The following is an 18,821-nucleotide window of genomic DNA, read 5'->3' as shown; positions in this document are numbered from 1 at the left end:
TCAGTATGGGAGGCAGGGAAGAGGAACAAGATGAAGCAACACCATTTGAATGGTGAATAAAACATGTAAACAATACATATGACTGTACTGTAATCCTACTGTATATCCATTTTATTTTCATTCTGTGCACTAATATTTTCAAAGCTAATTTACACAGCACTTGCTCTGTTATTCCATAGTTTTTTCAGTTTTTAAGCCTTTACATTTTTATTTTACATACGATGCAGCAAGGACAGCTGGCTTCCATACGCCAGACACCACACAGTTAATAAAAATCATTCACCACGAAGAGTATACTTCATGAAAGTATCTGCGATATTTTTTGTAACCTAACCCCTGTTAAAAATAAGGGATGACTGTACAGTATCAATTTTCAAGCAGCATGTATCATCAAGAAAATAAATAAATTCATTCCATCTCAAAGTGGTAAACAGTCATAAAAACCATAACAAATTATTGGAGTAGTAACTGAGTCACTCCCACAACTTAAGCATGGCTGGATGAAATATAACAAGCCTTAGTCATTAGGAATAACTCTTCTAGGTTACTAGTCAAACTGGCCTCCCACCTGAATACATACTGGCAACTACTGGACTGAGAGGAGTTATATGGTGAACTTAGTCTTACTAAACAAAATTCAAGGAGCCTTAGTACAGTAATTTGGTAGGAATTAGTCTCCTTGGTTACTAGTCAAAATGGTCTCCTATCTGAAAACATATTGCCAACTACTGGGCTGAAAGGGGTTAGTGATCACTGTCAGGTTAATGGACTCCTATCTGAAAACATATTGCCAACTACTGGGCTGAAAGGGGTTAATGATTGCTGTCAGGTTAGAAAAAACCATGCTACGGTGTTACTATTCAAGTACCAACCTTGAGGAACTTGGAGATGCCAGCGAAAGCATGGGAGAAACTCTTTGAGCCGAGGTGGAGGAGTGTCTGCACAAAGACCTGGATCTGTAATGGGTTGTAGGGCGGGTCAGTATCATCACTCTCTCGCAGTGGGTTTGGCAACTCTGCCAGCGCACCAACCACTTCACTTGGTGACCCCTTAGCCCGAACTACTCCTTCTAGTCGGTGAGCAGTGTCTGTACCAGGAAGGTCCGCTGTTAGGGGTAAGAAGAGAAAAACAGATAAGAAAATGAATGGAAAAATTATATCTATATACAGTACTGAAATGTTTTACCAGGAAGATAAAATGTTCCTGGTCTGATGTGGACCCTCTTTTGGCATGATAATATATATTACAGGCATATGACATTCCTGAGTGAAATAATGCTCTGTAAAACATACTGGTACTACACAAGACTGAAAACTGCTCTTCCTCAAAATTTAAAAGACTGGCAGCTATTTCTCTTCCTCCAAAATTAAAATAATGTTAATATGATGCATATTAAATTACTGTTAAAATAAATGCAGAAGTGGTATTATCCAAGCCAATGTTATTTCAGAACCAAATTCTTCAGAAGTATCATCATGCCCAAATAATAATAATAATAAGCCAAAGAAGCAATCACAGAGCCTTCTTACATCAGCTAGATTCTGAAAGTGCTGCACAGGTATCAAAAAATGTTACTGGCAGTTCCCAATAAAAATCAAGGAAATGTTCCAAAATAACACAACATTATCCAAACAACTGATACTATATACAGAGGGAAACTGGTGCAATATTAAGAGCAATAAGGAACATCCACACTGGCAAGAAAATAATGATTTACTGTACAGGTAAGTGATTCCACTATCAAAGACACAGCTTTACAATACATTAAGATACATGTAAACATCCACAGTATTAGTAAACCACATTTACAAGTAGCAATGGAACTAACAGGCAATCTTTAGGCAATTTACTGTGAATTTAACTGCAAAAAAGGAAATGAAAAAGGCAACATTTAACAAAAACTTACTGCATCTTACAAATAGCAAGCACAACCAGAGGTAGTCTCACTTATCACAATACACAGGCAGTATTTTTTATAATTTCCTCAAGGCTTCATCATAAAACAAATAAATAAAAATAATACTATAATAATAATAATAAAAAAAAAGGCATTAAATAGTGAAGAATTAACTACTGAATATTACACAACAAACCAGGTTCAGTCTCATCAGAAGTACAATCTCACCTGTGGAGTCAACAGAAAACTTATATACAGGCTCTGGTTTCTGGGGTACAAAGCAGTCGAACTGTTCAGGCACCACCTCGGCAATCCTCTGACGATATGACAGCCTGGGGAATAAATGCACAGGACGTGAGGGACAGTAACATTTACAGTTCTTTCTCCTTAACTTGGCCCAGTTTTGTCCTTTTGCAGCTTATTTCATGTGGCTCAGTGTCGAAAAAGGACAATACTATAACATTCCCATCCTTCACATAGCAGCTCTTCATGACCTACATTTTAATTATACTTTTGATACCAACAGACTACTTTATCCAGCTCACAAGACTTTCTAAACTGGAGGGGCAAAGTACAGTCTTAATTAACCAATTAACCCCTTCACTACTTGACAGCCTTCCTAAGTTGAGCAAAAATCTTATGGTGGTAGCATGAATACACAAAGAAATACATCACTACATCCATGAGGTTCATCCAAGAGGCTGATCTGGGTCAGATGAAACAATTCACTTCCTGCAGTAGCAAAGGGGGCCAGATCATTTCAGAGAATCATATCTTGAAAATTAACATAATTCTCATAATTATCAAAACTAGTATAGTGGTAGGTGGGGGCAATCACCATCCACTTGCTTGATATAGTGCTGCTCTCAGGTGACTGCCCTTTCCTCTCCTCCTTCTTTCTTTCCTTCCTTCCTCTCATGTCCTTCTTTTTTTCCTCTTCCTTCTGTCTACAGGTGACTCTACACTGAGTGACAAGCCAAACGGGAAACAATTTACTGTGCTGGGTTTTCGTTATTCGTTTTTGTTTTTAAAGGCTCCAACATGCTTGCATGTGTCAGCCTTGGTCACCTAATGGCGGCTCTCCAAGCTGCACGATCCATTGCAGCCTCCCTGTTCAGTCCCTTAACCCTAAGGTCACACTTAATGACCTCGTCCCATGTCTTTCTCGGTCTACCCCTCATAGCCCCACCCCCAATATTAACACTTCTCACCTTCCCCACCCAATTATCACCCCCCATCCTCTCCACATGTCCAAACCACCTCAATCTACCTCTCCTCATCACAACACCAATACACTCCAGTCCCATCCTACCTCTCAACTCTTCCATTGTAAACCCAGCCCCTCCAGGCCTTGGACGCAGGGACGCACTGCACATCCACCTAATCATTGTCATTTCTGTACGTCTGAGCCGGCGAATGTCTTCCTCCTTCACTGCCCAGGTCTCACTGCCATACAGCATTACACTCCTAACACATGCTGCATACAAAGACCCCTTAGCACGTAGGGAGAGCCCTCTCAATGTCAGGAGAGGCAAGAGCTCCCTAAACTTCTTCCAACCACTTCTCACCCTAGCCACAGAGCTAGCTCCAGCCCCACCTCCAGCACACAACATGTCTCCCAAATAACAAAACTCTTCCACACACTCAAGAGATTCACCAGCAAGTTCAATCCTTTCACGTCTGACGATCTCCACCTGCTCACCCCGGCACGCCGTACACATAAAATCAGCATTATCTCGCAGTCTACCTCTGATACCACTACATCTCTTATGCACCCACTTATCACACACACCGCATAAGATGGAATTACTTCCCATGCCCTTGTGGCAAACTGCACATGGCCACTCTCCCTCGTCTTTGACAGTACCGCCACCAACCCTAGACATCATCACTTTTGTTTTATCTGCATTTACCCTTAAACCCTTTTGCCCCATACCATCTCTCCACTTCCTAAACCTTTCCTCCGCCTCCCTTTCATTCTCTGCAATCAACACCAAATCATCAGCATACAACAACTCCCACGGGAGTCCGTTTCTAAAGTCACGTGAAAGGGCTTCAAGTACCATGATAAACAACATGGGACTCAAGACTGACCCCTGATGCACACCAACATTCACGGAAAACTCATCACTCAAATCTCCATTCACTCTCACCTGGGTGTGAGCACCCACATACATGGCCATAACCACCCTAACCAGCCACTCCTCCAAGCCAAGCTTTCTCATTGCCCACTTCACCATCTCTCTAGGGACTCTGTCAAAGGCCTTTTCCAAATCAACAAAAACAAAATAAAGATCCCTTCTCCTACCAATATATTTTTCCTGAAGCTGTCGAACAATGAATATGGCATCAGTGGTCCCCCTACCTGGCATAAACCCAAATTGCATCTCATCAATATTCACTCTTTCTCTAATCATACCTTCTAAAACTCTCTCCATTACCTTCATTATCTGATTTAAAAGCTTTATACCTCTATAATTTCCTCTTTCCAGGGCATCACCCTTCCCTTTATACACATTTACAATTACACTCTTCAGCCAATCATCTGGGACAACACACTCATAAATAATCCTATTTATCAGGTCAGTGACTAAACTCACCCCTATATCGCCTGAGGCCTTCAACATTTCGGCAGTCAACCCAGACACACCTGCTGCCTTCCCCACCCTCATCCTGCCTATTGCCTCACTCACAGTAGCAGTATCAACCAAAGGCCAAGGGCCAGACACTGGATCTGCTGGCTCCAAACCTTCCCTGTCCCAGTCAAACTCCTCATTCAACAACCGGTTATAATGCTCTCTCCATGCATCTTTAATATCCTCACTGTTCACCACTACCCTTCCCTCATCATTCTTCACACACTGCTCACCTATGATATCCCGATTATCCCTCTTCACCTGACCTGCCACCCTAAATATATTTTTCCTTTCCCCATGATTTAGGTTATCAAGTAATTGTCTCTGTGACTCAGACTTTGCCCTGTATACCTCTCTCCTAGCCCTACGCTTGGCAGCCAAATATTCCTCTTTGCTACCACCCTTCTTCCATTCCCGGAAAAGCCTTCTTTTCTCCTTAATTGCAGCTTCTACACCCTCATCCCACCACCAAGTTACTTTATGTCTTGGTGGTCCTCTTGTCCAGCCGCATGTTACATCAGTAACTCTCAAGAAATTGTTCTTGAGGGCTCTGTACTGTTCATTAACGCCTCTGTCTACAGCTCCCTGTTCAGCCACCACTCTCCTCAACTCGCTATAGAAGGCATCCCTTATTACTTGGTTTTTCAGCTTCCATATTTTCCTCCTAGGTACATAAGTCCTCTTTTTCATCACTTGTTCTTTAAGCACCATATCACAAATCAATAGTTTGTGCTGCTGCACACACTCCTCACTTCCTATAACTTTAACATCCCTCACTAACCTTCTATCGGCCCTCCTAACCAGAAAATAATCTATCTGACTGCTATTTCCCCCAGACTCATACGTAATTAACCTACTGTCTCTTTTCCTAAAATATGTGTTGCACACAATCATGCCCGTTGCCTCCCCAAACTCGAGTATCCTTTCCCCTTCTGCATTCCTTAGACCATATGCACATCCCCCATGCACTCCTTCATAACCTTGTGCTGCTTCACCTACATGACCATTTAAGTCCCCTCCCAAAATCACTATCTCATCATCCCGCATACCACCCACTACACGTATTAAATCATCCCAAAATCTATCTTTCTCTGATACATCCAATCCTGCCTGTGGAGCATATGCCGATATAATCACAGCTATCTTTCTTCCCAACAGAATTTTCACTACCAATATCCTATCGCTTACTCTCAAAACATTCATAACATATTCCACCCATTTCTCCGCAACCATCACACCAACACCTCCATATCCGTCTGTCCCCCCCTGCCAAAACAACTTATAGCAACAGTCCTTCCCAACAATCTTTCTGGCTGATCCACCCCTGTACCGGACTTCCTGCAAACACGCCACATCCACCCACCTCCTACTGAATGCCTCAACGACTTCCCCTGCTCTTCCCCTCAAACTTCCCACATTCCATGAACCCACCCTCATCCCCATGGGTGGTACCTATATAACCAAATTATAGCACCTAGTGGTTTAATGGGTAATTAAGGTGCTCCAACCGGACTGAGCCTGTGTAGGTTTATATCCAAGGGATGGTTGGGGTTTATTGTTCACGTAATGCCTCTCAGGGAGGAGTGAGGTTGGTCACTCTCATCTTAAATGTCAGGACCAACTTGCCTAGTCCCAGGCTCCAACATTCCTCATGGGGCAACACATGATTAGATGATGTATGTATGTATGTATGTAAAAAAAAAGGTAAATCTTGCAATGCCATATGCAAATAAAGTGGTAAGGATGGGGTTCTATGCAGTTTTTCAGACTCGTGAAAATATTGTATCATAACCACACCAAAGTCTTTGTGTGAAGTATAGTTTTAGACATGGACTCAACATTATACCACACTGTATTCAGATTTTGGCGAATCGTATTATATTTATATCTTTTCCTTACTTAATTCTGAATTGCGAAATTTTGATAAATATGAATATCATATAAGTGTAACTTAAATCAATTCATCCATCCATCTATCATCCAATCCTATGTTGCCTGATGAGGAGCAGAGGAACCCAGGGTTAGGCAAGCTGGTCCTGATATTTAAGATGAGAGTGACCAGCCTCACTTATCCCTGAGTGGCATTACGTGAGCAATAAACCCCAACCACTCCTTGGATACAAACTTACACAGGCTCAATCCAACTGGAGTGCCTTAATTAACCACTTAACCATCAGGCACCATAATTTGATTAAATGGTTACCACCCAGTGTAGTAAATGGTTTCCTGGTGTACAGGAAACCATTTGGCTTGTCACTCAGTGTAGAGTCACCCACAGGCAGAAGGAAGGGGAAAGAATGAAGGAGAGAAAGACAGACAAGGGAGTGTAAAGTCACCTGTAGGCAGAAGGAAGTGGAAAGAACGACAGAAAAAGAAGGAAGGTGAGAGGAAAAGGCAGACACCCAAAGCAGCACTATATCGAGTGAGTGGAATCAGTTCCTAACTTTAATAATGTTGAGCTGAACTGTCGCAGAAAGAGCTGTATTAACATAAGGGTTAACTGTACTACCCTATCCCCCAAAAGAAAGAAGATGGACTGCAGAAGGGCAATGTAAGCCTGCAATCTACTGATTTCACATTCTGATGAGCCTGGGACTGCAAAAGCACTGTCCAAACCATAAGATGATCAATGGTGACAGAATTAACACTCAGGCTAAAGTGAGTCACCCTTAGATAATATCACTTGGCATTACAGTAGCTGTATGAGACTAGCTATCCTGACTATGAAAGAGCTAATAATCATATTTACATTGCCTATACAACTCTGTTCTCCTACCTCATGGCCTTAAGCAGCACCTCACTGATAAACTTGGCCCGAGGGTGACTGGGATCAAGCTGGGCAGCATCCAACCAATCATCCCATGACCACTTGAACTGGAAATTGCTCAGATGGTATGCAAACCAGTTCACAAATCTGTGGATACAATTAATCATTATGACAGCTTATATTCTACTATGAAGATATACCTCATACCTACTATACCATACCTACAGTAGTTAGAAACACGGCAGACAGAGATACAGATGGCAAGATTGTTAGAATGACAGACACATAATATGATAAAGAAACAGTTCAACTCTCTGTATAGCAGTCTGTCTGCCTATCTTTGTTTGTCTTCATCATCAAGAATAAAACCATCATTATCTTTGATGATCAGGCACTGACAGTGATGATGAAGACATATAGCTAAATACCTAAAAGGAACTGAAACACAGATGAAGAGACTGACAACGATACAATTCAGGAGGTAACAGCCACATATAAGTGTGGTGTGAAGGCATGTGACCTCACCTGTCAAAGCAACAGACGTTCATAGTGTCAATGCGGTCAAACAGCAGCTCCACAGCCTGGGCCAACACCTGCAAGGCACACAGACAAGGAATGTACACTTTGAGTGGAGGGTGGGGTGGGGGTGGGGAATAAATAATAAGTCCACAAAACCCAATAATCTCCTGAAATTATTAAAAAAAAAGACCACAGACACAACTAAAAAATAAATAAATAAATAAACAAATACATTCATTTACAGAAAACTTACCTTCAAGGCATGTAATGCGCCCCTAGTGATGCCAGGTAAGTGTAACATTTTAGTATATGCACTTGAAGAATCTGTAACGTCTAAAATGCTTTTCCATAAAGTGGAAAGGAAAGGGAATCATCAAAGAAGACCTTAACACTTTACAGAACACACAAATTTCTAAAGGAAATGTAAATCTTCAACTAATAATGCCTAATGTGGTTCACTCTTAAAAGGATGATAAAGTGAAAAGGCTATTATCACTGCCTTACAAAATGTACATATGGATTGGTTTCACGAAACTTTACAACTGCAAAAATACTCACAACTTCCTTTGCAAATGTAATTGTTCCGAATCCATACGGTAGCAAACAAGTTGTAAACATTAGAGTAATATTACAACACTGCCAAACAGTGTTCTAACTTTCTCTTGTCTACGACAGCTGAATGTGTGGAACTTAACACTAGTTTCCTTTCTGGTCGTTCTATAGCCGCTGTTGTAGACGGCCATCGTTCTTCTCCTAGATCTATCAACAGTGGTGTTCCTCAGGGCTCTGTCCTATCACCAACTCTCTTCCCTTTATTCATCAATGATCTTCTAAGCTGTACATCTAACCCTATCCACTCATACGCTGATGACTCCACCCTTCACCTTTCCATTCGGTTCCCGCAACGCCCATCTCAACAGTTACTTCAACAAACAAGGGATGAGGCTATGGCACACCTAATGTCTGACTTGGCTCATATCTCTGACTGGGGTAAAAATAATATGGTTGTCTTTAATGCATCTAAGACTCAGTTCTTACACCTATCAACCCGACAAAATCTTCCACAGGTATACCCACTAATGTTTAATAATATTCAGCTTAATCCTGCATCATCCTTGAACATACTTGGGGTTTCATTTACTCGGGACTTATCTTGGAAAAGTCATATTACATCTCTTGTAAAATCTGCTTCCAAGAGATTGGGTGTGCTAAGCCGACTCCGCTCTTTCTTTACCCCTGCACAATTGTTGACTCTATACAGGGGTTTTATCCGCCTCTGTGTGGAGTACAACTCTCATGTGTGGGGAGGCTCCCCACATACAGCTCTTCTCAATAGGGTGGAGTCAAAGGCTTTTCGTCTCATTAACTCTCCTCCTCTTACTGACTCCTTTCAACCTCTGTCTCTTCGCCGCTCTGTTGCATATTTATCTCTTTTCTATCGCTACTTTAATGGTCACTGCTCCTCTGAACTGTCTGCTTGCATTCCTCCACCTCTACGACGGGCGCGTAGCACCTGTCTGGCAGCAAACTCTCTTCCCTTTTCTGTCCAACTCTCTAATGCAAGAGTTAACCGTTACTCCCAGTCTTTCATTTATGCAACAGGTCAGCTCTGTAACTGTCTCCCTCTGTCTGTATTTCCTGCTGCCTATGATCTCCAGTCTTTCAAACGCAGTGTGTCCAGGCATCTCAAAATGATCGGAAAATGATCGGATCTTGAATTTGGCTCTCTATTGTATTTTGTTTTTCTCTTGGAGGGAACTGTTACTGCGGGCTCACGGCCTTTGGTTCCTTCTTCTTCGCATTTAAAAAAAAAAAAAAAAAAAAAAAAAAAAAAAAAAAACAATAACAGATAATAACAACAAAGATACAGCTTAACTTCCCTCACTATATATTCAATCCTAAGTAAAGTGGCAGGGAATTATCTACCTTGCCTTCCCACAAGTGTCCCTTTTCAAAAGCTGTTGAGTGATGGGATGGGGCGGGGGGAGGAGGACAAGATGAGAGGATACATGGACTTCTGAACAGATAAAGTGTAGGAGTCTGGTGAGTGAATGAGTGTGGCCCATTTAACTGGGCATGCTCATGATTAGTTTTCCCCTCTATCAGATTTTATCTTGGTCCCTGGAACCTACCTAATCCTATCCTTGGGTACAAAAAGAGGTACCGATGATGATGAATGTAACAAATAAAAATTAAAAACTGTAGAGTATAAACATAACAATTTTCAGATGGGCACAGGTTGTGGAAAAGAGACAATGGGGGTGCACATCATACTGTGTCCTCATCCCACATCCTAAAATTAAACTAAACTCTCAAAGTTCTACAATGACTGAATCTGCTTTATGAGTGTGGTCAAGACACACTAGTTGGGATTACTAGTCATGTGCTTTTTCAAAATAGCCTATGGTCAGTCAGGTTAGGATTGCAAGGGCTGCAGAAATTCCTTCCCTGGGAAAAAAAAAAAAAAAAAAAAAAAAAAAAAAGCCCAGTACAGGTATTAGTTAAGGCAGCTTCTCAATTCACCTCTGAATATAAGAACCATAACTGCAACTGCATGATCTGAATTCTTATAACAAATGGAACTGCATGACTATGAAATCTGACAGCTGTGATAGGCTATCAATATGACTGTCCACTTTCACTGACCTAAAATTACCCTATACCCATTTTGAATGCTGAGTTATAACATGAGATTAACACTAGGAATACAGTGGTAGCCATGAAGAAGTGCTATGGAATGGATGTAGAGCTGCAGTACTGTCTTATTATGACAGTGGCTGAAGGATGTAAGTTGCAAATAGATGAAAATCTCCACCAACCTGTGGCATGGTGGCAGGCTGGAGTTTGCAGAGTTCAATGAGAAGTGACCCATAGCAGATCTCAATGTAACGTGGGCCAGGCAGGTGGAACAGTTCAGCCAACACCACCTCCACTATCATGTACTCTAGTGGTATCTTGTGTTTTAGGGGGAAGTCCAGCAGTACTGCAGCACTGGATACAAATAGCATCATTATTATTAGCATCACAACTATCCCTTTTAATTACACAGCTATGTAGAGTGGTACAGAAGTAGGCTAATTACAGTACTGATTTATCCATATACTAAGTTACTTTGGTACAGACGTATCATCATATATTTTTAACACCCCATAAATTGTCCTCATCCTCCACACACACACACACACACACACACACACACACACACACACAAATTGCTTTAATCCATATACTTGGATGCCTTGGTACAGGAGCAACAGCATTATATTTTTACAACATCTCGAAAACTGTCCCCATCCTCCACGTGAAAAGCCCGGAAACACATCCAACATCAAATGCCTTCCCTACCAAACATGCACACTGCAGGAGACTCACTATATTTTGTACCTACCACTGTTTGCGCTCCAGATGGTACTCCTTGACAATATTGTGTAGATGCTCCTCAATCAGGTATCGCTCAATGGAATGAGCTCCTGGGAGGACAGGACCCTCTGGGCAGTCAGTGTAATCAAACAGTCTAAGGGGAAATGAGGTGATTTTAGTATGAGAAAAGGATAATGATTAATTCTACCCCTTCACTAAAACAGGGTTCTCCTCAAGCTCAACTAATCCCTCTGCAAAATATACTGTATATATTTTTATTATTATTTTACTGTTACTGAAAGAGAGAGAGAGAGAGAGAGAGAGAAACACACACACATAAACACTATGTTGATGATAGAATTAATAAAGGTTATATTCAGCTTTGGGAGATTTTACAATGGACAAATTACATCATCATCATCATCATCATCCAGACCTCCTCACTCTGCTCTAGGGTGGGAAAGGTCTGGATGATGATGATGATGTAATTTGTCCATTGCAAAGTCACCCAAAGCTGAATAAAACTGTCTGGTAGAAATTAGAATAAAATACAAAATACCGATACATCAGTTGGTTGAAGGGGTTACCATAATGAAAGGATAATGATAAACTCTACTCCTTCACTACAAAAGGTCTCTCATAAGCTCAAATGAATCATCTGGTAGTTGTCAAAGTAAATGACATAAATTCAGTGAAGAGGTTAGAGGAAAATGTTTCTAATCCCATCCCAACAAGGGATGTCTGATAAAAAGACACCAGCATGAGTGAAAGAAATGGAAATTCTCACACTGAAATATTATAGAGATGTTAAGTAGTGAAACTCTCTGCTAGTACAATCAATAAACTTATATACATCATCATCCTGACCTTTTTATTTTCCCACCTACGAGTGGGATGAGGTAAGATCCAGGAATAAGGAAACAGAAAGGCTGTCCAGAAGTGGAAGACCTATCAACAGCATGCCCAGAGAAATACTGTTGATGTTTCTTCTCTCTGTTTCCTTAATTTCTGGATTCTACCTCAAAAATAAACAGCATGATATATATATATATATATATATATATACTGATTAGAAAGATCAGAGAAAGTGATATAATCAAACTCGTGTTGGTGCTGACCTGAATACAACCCATGGGAAGGGGTAGGTGTTGTCCTGGTGGTGGGGTGGGAGTGTTATCTGGGGTATGTTGTGCTGCAGAGCCTCACACAGGATTGAGTCAAATGCCACATATGGGCGGGCAATGTGCTTTTCTTGCCACATATCCGATCGCAGTTTGCAAATCTGTAAGCATGCCGCATTTTCAGAAAATAACTGCCAAATTATCATCTACAATCTATTTTCTGTAGGTCAATGGGAGAATAAGACAATATTACATGACTACATCAGTTCCATGGTACTTTTTTGTGACTATTACTCTACTACCTCTACATCCTTCCCATAGCACTTCCTCATGACTGCGGACACTTGCAACGGAGATATGAAGGATTGTTGAGCATTTTGGTCTTTCAATGAATGTTCTAGGTAGTGTGCTAGCTTTGAAAATACGCAATTCTTGCAAACATCCCCTTGCAGATCAAGTGGTGACCAGGCTTCAACACTAGGCTTTGAGGTTAGCCCACAGGACTGTTTGACATCCACCTGATTATACAGTTACCATTAGTTATTGTTAATGATTTCTCCATTCACCATCACATCACTTTGAGTCATCTCAACCTATTAGAAATGAAGTACTGGTAAACTTTCTCCCTGGACATATCCTAGACTTGAAGTGAGAACTGCCTGTGTTCACACATGCCTGCCACCACTCACCTGAGCCCACAGACAGTCCAGATACTCCTCCTGCGGGTGGGGACGGTCAGAGCGCCACACTCTAAGGCCAGGAACATGCTTGCGGCTGCGTTTACGGACATAAATCTCAATGTGCTTCAACAGACGTTCCAGATCTTGTTCCTTCTTCTCATATAATTCTCGCCCCACCCAGGGCAAGCAGCTCAATACCGCATACACATAAGTGTCACTTCGTACTGTGGAGAGTACAGCAGAGGCTCACTTCAGCGCTTTTATGAGTGTAGTACAAGTTTAAGTCCTAAAAAAATTGAAGGCTACATACCGTAAACTCACCACACATTTACAGTACAATGTCTTGCACTGTTTAAATTGATTTGGAATTATGGACTAAATGCAAGCATAAGAAACATAAATCCAGTTTTGCACTCAGTCTTCTACATAATGTACATAGTAATTCATTACAACATAGTTTCATGCAATACGAAATTTATTCATAATGCTGGTGTTGTAACTTTCTAACTCTGCATCTGATCTCTCATCTTACTAAAATGTTGTGGGCCTGAATTGTCAATGAATGACAGCATGACCAATTCAAGTTGGGCAGACCTTGGTTTCTTTTTTATTATTTATTTATTTATTTATTTTTTTAGGTTCCAACTCAACCCATTCAAGGGTGGGAAAATGGGTACAAATGTTGATAATGATGATGAATAATCTATCAACAAAGGAATGCATACAATGACAAAAATATTTTAGTGCTGACGTAATAGCAAACAGGAATGTACGAATGTATAAAACTGTGACTTACAGTGAGCACTTCCTGAACATTCATATGGCTGCTAGGGTTTCTCGACTGAACAAACGCATCTGGTGTTATCCTACATATATTTCCCTACATGTATTAACAGCAGAGAAATGGTTACTCATTCATTCATTCACCATCTAATCCAGTGTTGCCCCATGAGGTGCGTAACGGCCAGGGGTTAGGCAAGTTGGTCCTAACATTTAAGATGAGAGTGACCGGTCTCACTCATCCCTGATTGGCATTATGTGAGCAGTAAACCCAAACCACCCCTTAGATATAAACCTGCACTGGTTCAATCTGACTGGAATGCCTAATTACCCACTAAACAACCAGGTGCCAAATTTTGGTTATATGGTTACCACCCAGCATCGTGGATGGTTTCCTGGCGTACAGGAAACCATTTGGCTTGTCACTCAGAGTACAGTCACCGTAGATAGAAGGAAGGGGAGAGAATGAAAGAAAGACAGAAAAGGAAGTAAGGAAAGGAGGAAGGAAGAGAGGAAAGGGCAGGCACCCAAGAGTACCGTTACAACGAGTGAGTGGATGGTAAGTGACCCCAAGGGTGGTATTTAAAGCAATTGGGTACTAGGATATTACTTAGTTGACCAAATTCATCTGGTAAGTATACCCTCATTACAATCAACAACAATTTAGGATCTTTTTCAGTATACAAGAGCATTTTCATTTATATGATCATTATATGCCTGTATGAAGCCTCACTGGTCAATGTACAATGACCTTTTTCATTTAAAAAACTGCTGACGTGTAAGCCTACAGTTATTCGTTTGTTCCAAGAGGCTTTTGACTTGATCATTACCAGATGTGTTATTATCAGTGCGGTTGGAGTTCGTGCAGCAAATGAGGTACAGTGAAGTGATATGACTACCAATTCAGAAGAGCTGGAAAACTGGTTTTGGACTTAGGTTTGGTGGTTGACCAACGGCCCACAACGTATCCCCACTGAACCCATGTTATAATACCGGTATATGCAAACCCCAGTTTAGTGATGCAACTGGTTAAGTATAAACCCATCACTAGGTGGGGTATCATATATCAAGGTATATTTAACATGTAAAGTATAAGGATGCATCTTCAAGCCTTGGGTGTCACCCCAACCAAGTCCTAAACCCACCCAAATGAGTAAAAAAAAAAAAAAAAAAAGTTCAAAGTCAATCTAAATGGCCTAACAGCTGTAAAAGAAGCTAACCTAAGCCTAAAACCATTGCCTGTCTCGCTTGTACCCAGTCAAGGTCACTGGAGAATGCGATCTCCAACTTGTATTCAAACTAAGTAGAGAAGCAGCAGCATTGTATACAATCCCACCGTCAGACAGTCCTAGAGAGAGAGAGTGAGTTTTACGCCAGGTACCCCTTTTTTGGATAAGGGCTAAGGCGTTGCCCCTGGGTAGAGGACTTTGGTTTGGAGCGTGTAGCATTTTATGACCGGATGCCCTTCCTGATGTCTACCAATGACCCTTGGGTGGATTCGATCCTCCGACTCTTCGGTCAGAATGGAGCGCTCTAACCCACTGAGCCACGGCTGCAAATACACATCTGTTATGCATAATGTTTGAACGATGCAGAATCATCCAAGGTGAGAATTGCTATGATGGAGAATCTGATGTTTTGACGGGAAATTCTCGATGGGGAATGCAAACGAAGATGCGATCGGGATAGCCATTCCAACGTAACCTCTTTACGTCATTTTAGTTATTGCTCTGGCTGCTGAGCAACTTTATTTTCTTCTCTCTTATTTTCCAATATTTATTTTTAAATTCCTTTGTATTTCAAAGCGTTTCTTCTTGTGCAGCCCAAATGTAAATACATGATTTATCGATGTCACAGTTTTCATCAATGTATGAAATATTTACTCTTTGAGGCTTTCATAATTATCAATATTTATTTACAATTATTATTATGCATTCCATGATAGGTCAGATGTTCAACAGTCAAACATGAAGTATTCTTTGTTGAGTTGGTTAGTTGTCCACACTGTTTTGTACCTTATCTGATGAGTGAGAATCCATACCCCACACGACAGTGTTCACCTCACCTGTGGCTAAAACACATTAATCTAAGTCTAAAAACAGCTTATAAATCAACCTAAACACAAAATTTAAGTCTAAAATGTAATCAAAATCAGTAAATAAAAATAAAAACCCATTGCAAAACCAGAGGTAGGCCTATGATTGGTGGGGTAGAGCGGTATTACTACCCCCAACTCCATTCCAGGGTATCGCATCAAGGAGTATCGTAAATCGGATATTGACTGTATATTATGGCCTTGCTGTACAATCAATCATTAGCTACATGATTAGTTTTTAAACACACATTCCCATATAATGACAGTGTTCAACAGCAATTATAAAGTAAATCTACCCTGTGGAGAGTTGTCATCACGTGCTGTGTCAAGGAAGGTGTGGAGGAGCTGCAAGAGGGAGTTGGTGGAGATGACATGGCAGTTGACCAGGTCTGAAAAGAAACGCAGGACGTATCGCGCCGTCTTCCACATGCATGCCTTCAGGGCCTCCTTTAGCTTCTTTGCCATCATGTCCACAAACTGAAGAGGATGAATCCAGATTAACAGAGTAAAATGAGACTGTATAACAGGGGAAAGGGTAACATATGGATTAAAAAAAAAAAAGTACTACAAAGAGTCCTCATAAGTTACCTTACTGCAGAAAGTCCTCAAAATAAGTTAAAGATGAGTTCCAGAATGGCATGAGCCATTTAATCAGTACTGTAAACTGATAGAAATAAGCAAGTCAGCTTTACAGGTCAAAAATTAACATTAACTGGCAGTTTCCTGGAAGTTACAGTAGAGGCAACAGCAAAATGAACACTTGAACATCACAAAAGGATTACATCACAAGGCAACAGCAAAATGAACACTTGAACATCACAAGGATTACAAAAGCAATGAAAAATGAAGGAACACAAATTTTGGGGGAAAAGCATGGATCAGAAAATGTAATGTACAATGAGAAAACATCAATTTAGGGAATGCAGGGATCAGATAGTTAAAAATGATGAGAACCATCCATCAGTGAGAGTATGAATTAAAACAATATAAAATCTGGGAAAGTATCAATTTAAACTGCTTATATTAGAAACAGTAGGGTGAAATGAAGGAAGAGACATTTTGGGGGGTAGAGATAGTGGCCAAGCAGTGTAAAATGAGAGAGGGGAAAAATAAATATAAAGAGAAGTATGAATTAGAATATGTACCGGTACTGTAATGAAAGGGAGTGTCTAAACCATAATTACATTCATGTATGGAGTTGAAACTAACTGAAAGGACCTGCTGCAACTTCAGAACTGTAACTGAGAGTTTATTATTATTATTATTATTATTAGCAGGTGGGAGCGCTCACCATCCACTCACTCAATGTAGTGCTGGTCTTGGGTGTCTGCCCTGTCCTCTCCTCCATCCTTCTTTCCTTCCATCTTCTTCTATCTTTCTTTCCTTCATTCTTTCCTCGTCCTTCTGCCTACGGGTGACTTTACACTCCCTCTTCTGTCTTTCATTCCTTCATTCTTTCCTTTCTTCTGCCTATGGGTGGCTCTACACTGAGTGACAAGCCAAATGGTTTCCTGTACACCAGGAAACTATTTACTACACTGGGTGGTAAACATATAACCAAATTTTGGCGCCTGGTGGTTTAGTGGGTAATTATTGTGCTCCAATCAGATTGAGCCGGTGAAGGTTTATATCCAAGGGATGGTTGGGGTTTATTGCTCACGTAATGCCACTCAGGGATGAGTGAGGCTGGTCACTCATCTTAAATATCAGGACCAACTGCCTAACCCCGGGCTCCTACGCTCCTCGTGGGGCAACGCAGGATTGGATGATGGATGGATGGATGGATGATTAGCTATTATCATCTGTTTCACCATGAGTAATATTTATCAATTTCATAAATAACTTTAATTTAAATGAAATATAGGTAAAATACACAATTATCATGCATAATGTAGCCTTAGCAAGACATTAAAATGATCTAGGATATGGGGTCTGGCACCACAGATGGCAACTGAGGTTTCAGGTAAATATGAACTTTATTAGGTTGGCTTTTGGACTTGTGTTAGGTAAAGAGGGTATCACACGGTACCTGAAATGATGGTTTGCCGACGGAACGCGTTCCTGGTCTGCTGGAACCAGGCACAAACCCAATCACACACGTTCCTCAAACAACACCTACGGTCGGCAAAAATGTAAACAAAGCATACTGGAGTCTGTCCCACCATCTCACATGTATCTGACGCAACATGGCTTTTCTTGAATTTGCTGAGGGGAGAGTGATTGCTGCATTGGCTCTTGCAGTGGTGGCACTTGAGAAGAAAGAAGCGGCAGTGGTCAAAACCACGAGAAGGCAGCTGTGGAGCCGTCTTCCTGTGACAAGGGAATGGCCTTATTTTTTCTATGAGGGCAATTTCAGCAGCCCTTTTCCGTACTATCTGCCCAGATGCCATTGTATCTGCAGTGTTGAATGAACGGCAAGATTCATACAATACTCTTTCACCCAGCGTGGTGTGCTGTATCCGCTCCCCAATGTAAACCACTGAATTATCGACATCGTTATTTCACCCGTGCACGATATAAGGGGAGCTGCAAGGCTTGGTGGATGAGTTTGGGAGAGTGTGTAAGAAACAGAATCTAAAGGTGAATGTAGGGAAGAGTAAAGTGATGGTCTTTGAGTGAGATGAAGTCAGTGAATGTACAGTGAGGTTGGATGCTGAGGAAATGGAAAATGTATGTTTAAGTACTTTTTTTTTTTTTTTTTTTTTTATGCGAGGAAGAAGGAACCAAAGGCCATGAGCCCGCAGTAACAGTTCCCTCCAAGAGAAAAACAAAATACAATAGAGAGCCAAATTCAAGATCCGATCATTTTGAGATGCCTGGACACACTACGTTTGAAAGACTGGAGATCATAGGCAGCAGGAAATACAGACAGAGGGAGACAGTTCCAGAGCTGACCTGTTGCATAAATGAAAGACTGGGAGTAACGGTTAACTCTTGCATTAGAGAGTTGGACAGAAAAGGGATGA

The 18,821-nt window shown here is 41.1% G+C and overlaps 1 protein-coding gene across 1 annotated transcript in view; it reads right to left on the bottom strand.

The window, feature by feature from the left end:
- Positions 1-18,821, bottom strand: part of Cbp80 (Nuclear cap-binding protein subunit 1) — a 35,487-nt gene that overhangs the window by 8,752 nt on the left and 7,914 nt on the right. Inside the window, exons 4-12 of the mRNA XM_080275025.1 lie at positions 16,152-16,332; positions 12,990-13,204; positions 12,298-12,461; positions 11,208-11,333; positions 10,639-10,810; positions 7,826-7,893; positions 7,310-7,447; positions 2,126-2,229; positions 873-1,105 (exon numbers count right to left, since the gene is read on the bottom strand). Coding sequence (XP_080131151.1) covers positions 873-1,105; positions 2,126-2,229; positions 7,310-7,447; positions 7,826-7,893; positions 10,639-10,810; positions 11,208-11,333; positions 12,298-12,461; positions 12,990-13,204; positions 16,152-16,332 — 1,401 coding nt within the window. The remainder of the gene's footprint in view (positions 1-872; positions 1,106-2,125; positions 2,230-7,309; positions 7,448-7,825; positions 7,894-10,638; positions 10,811-11,207; positions 11,334-12,297; positions 12,462-12,989; positions 13,205-16,151; positions 16,333-18,821) is intronic.

The sequence above is a fragment of the Coenobita brevimanus genome, chromosome 60, assembly GCF_032717465.1.
Source record: "Coenobita brevimanus isolate Jiangsu-jjx chromosome 60, ASM3271746v2, whole genome shotgun sequence".
NCBI classification, from domain to species: Eukaryota; Metazoa; Arthropoda; class Malacostraca; order Decapoda; family Coenobitidae; genus Coenobita; species Coenobita brevimanus.
The sequence above is the reverse complement of the archived record's forward strand: the minus strand, read 5'-3'. Positions and strand labels throughout refer to the sequence as shown.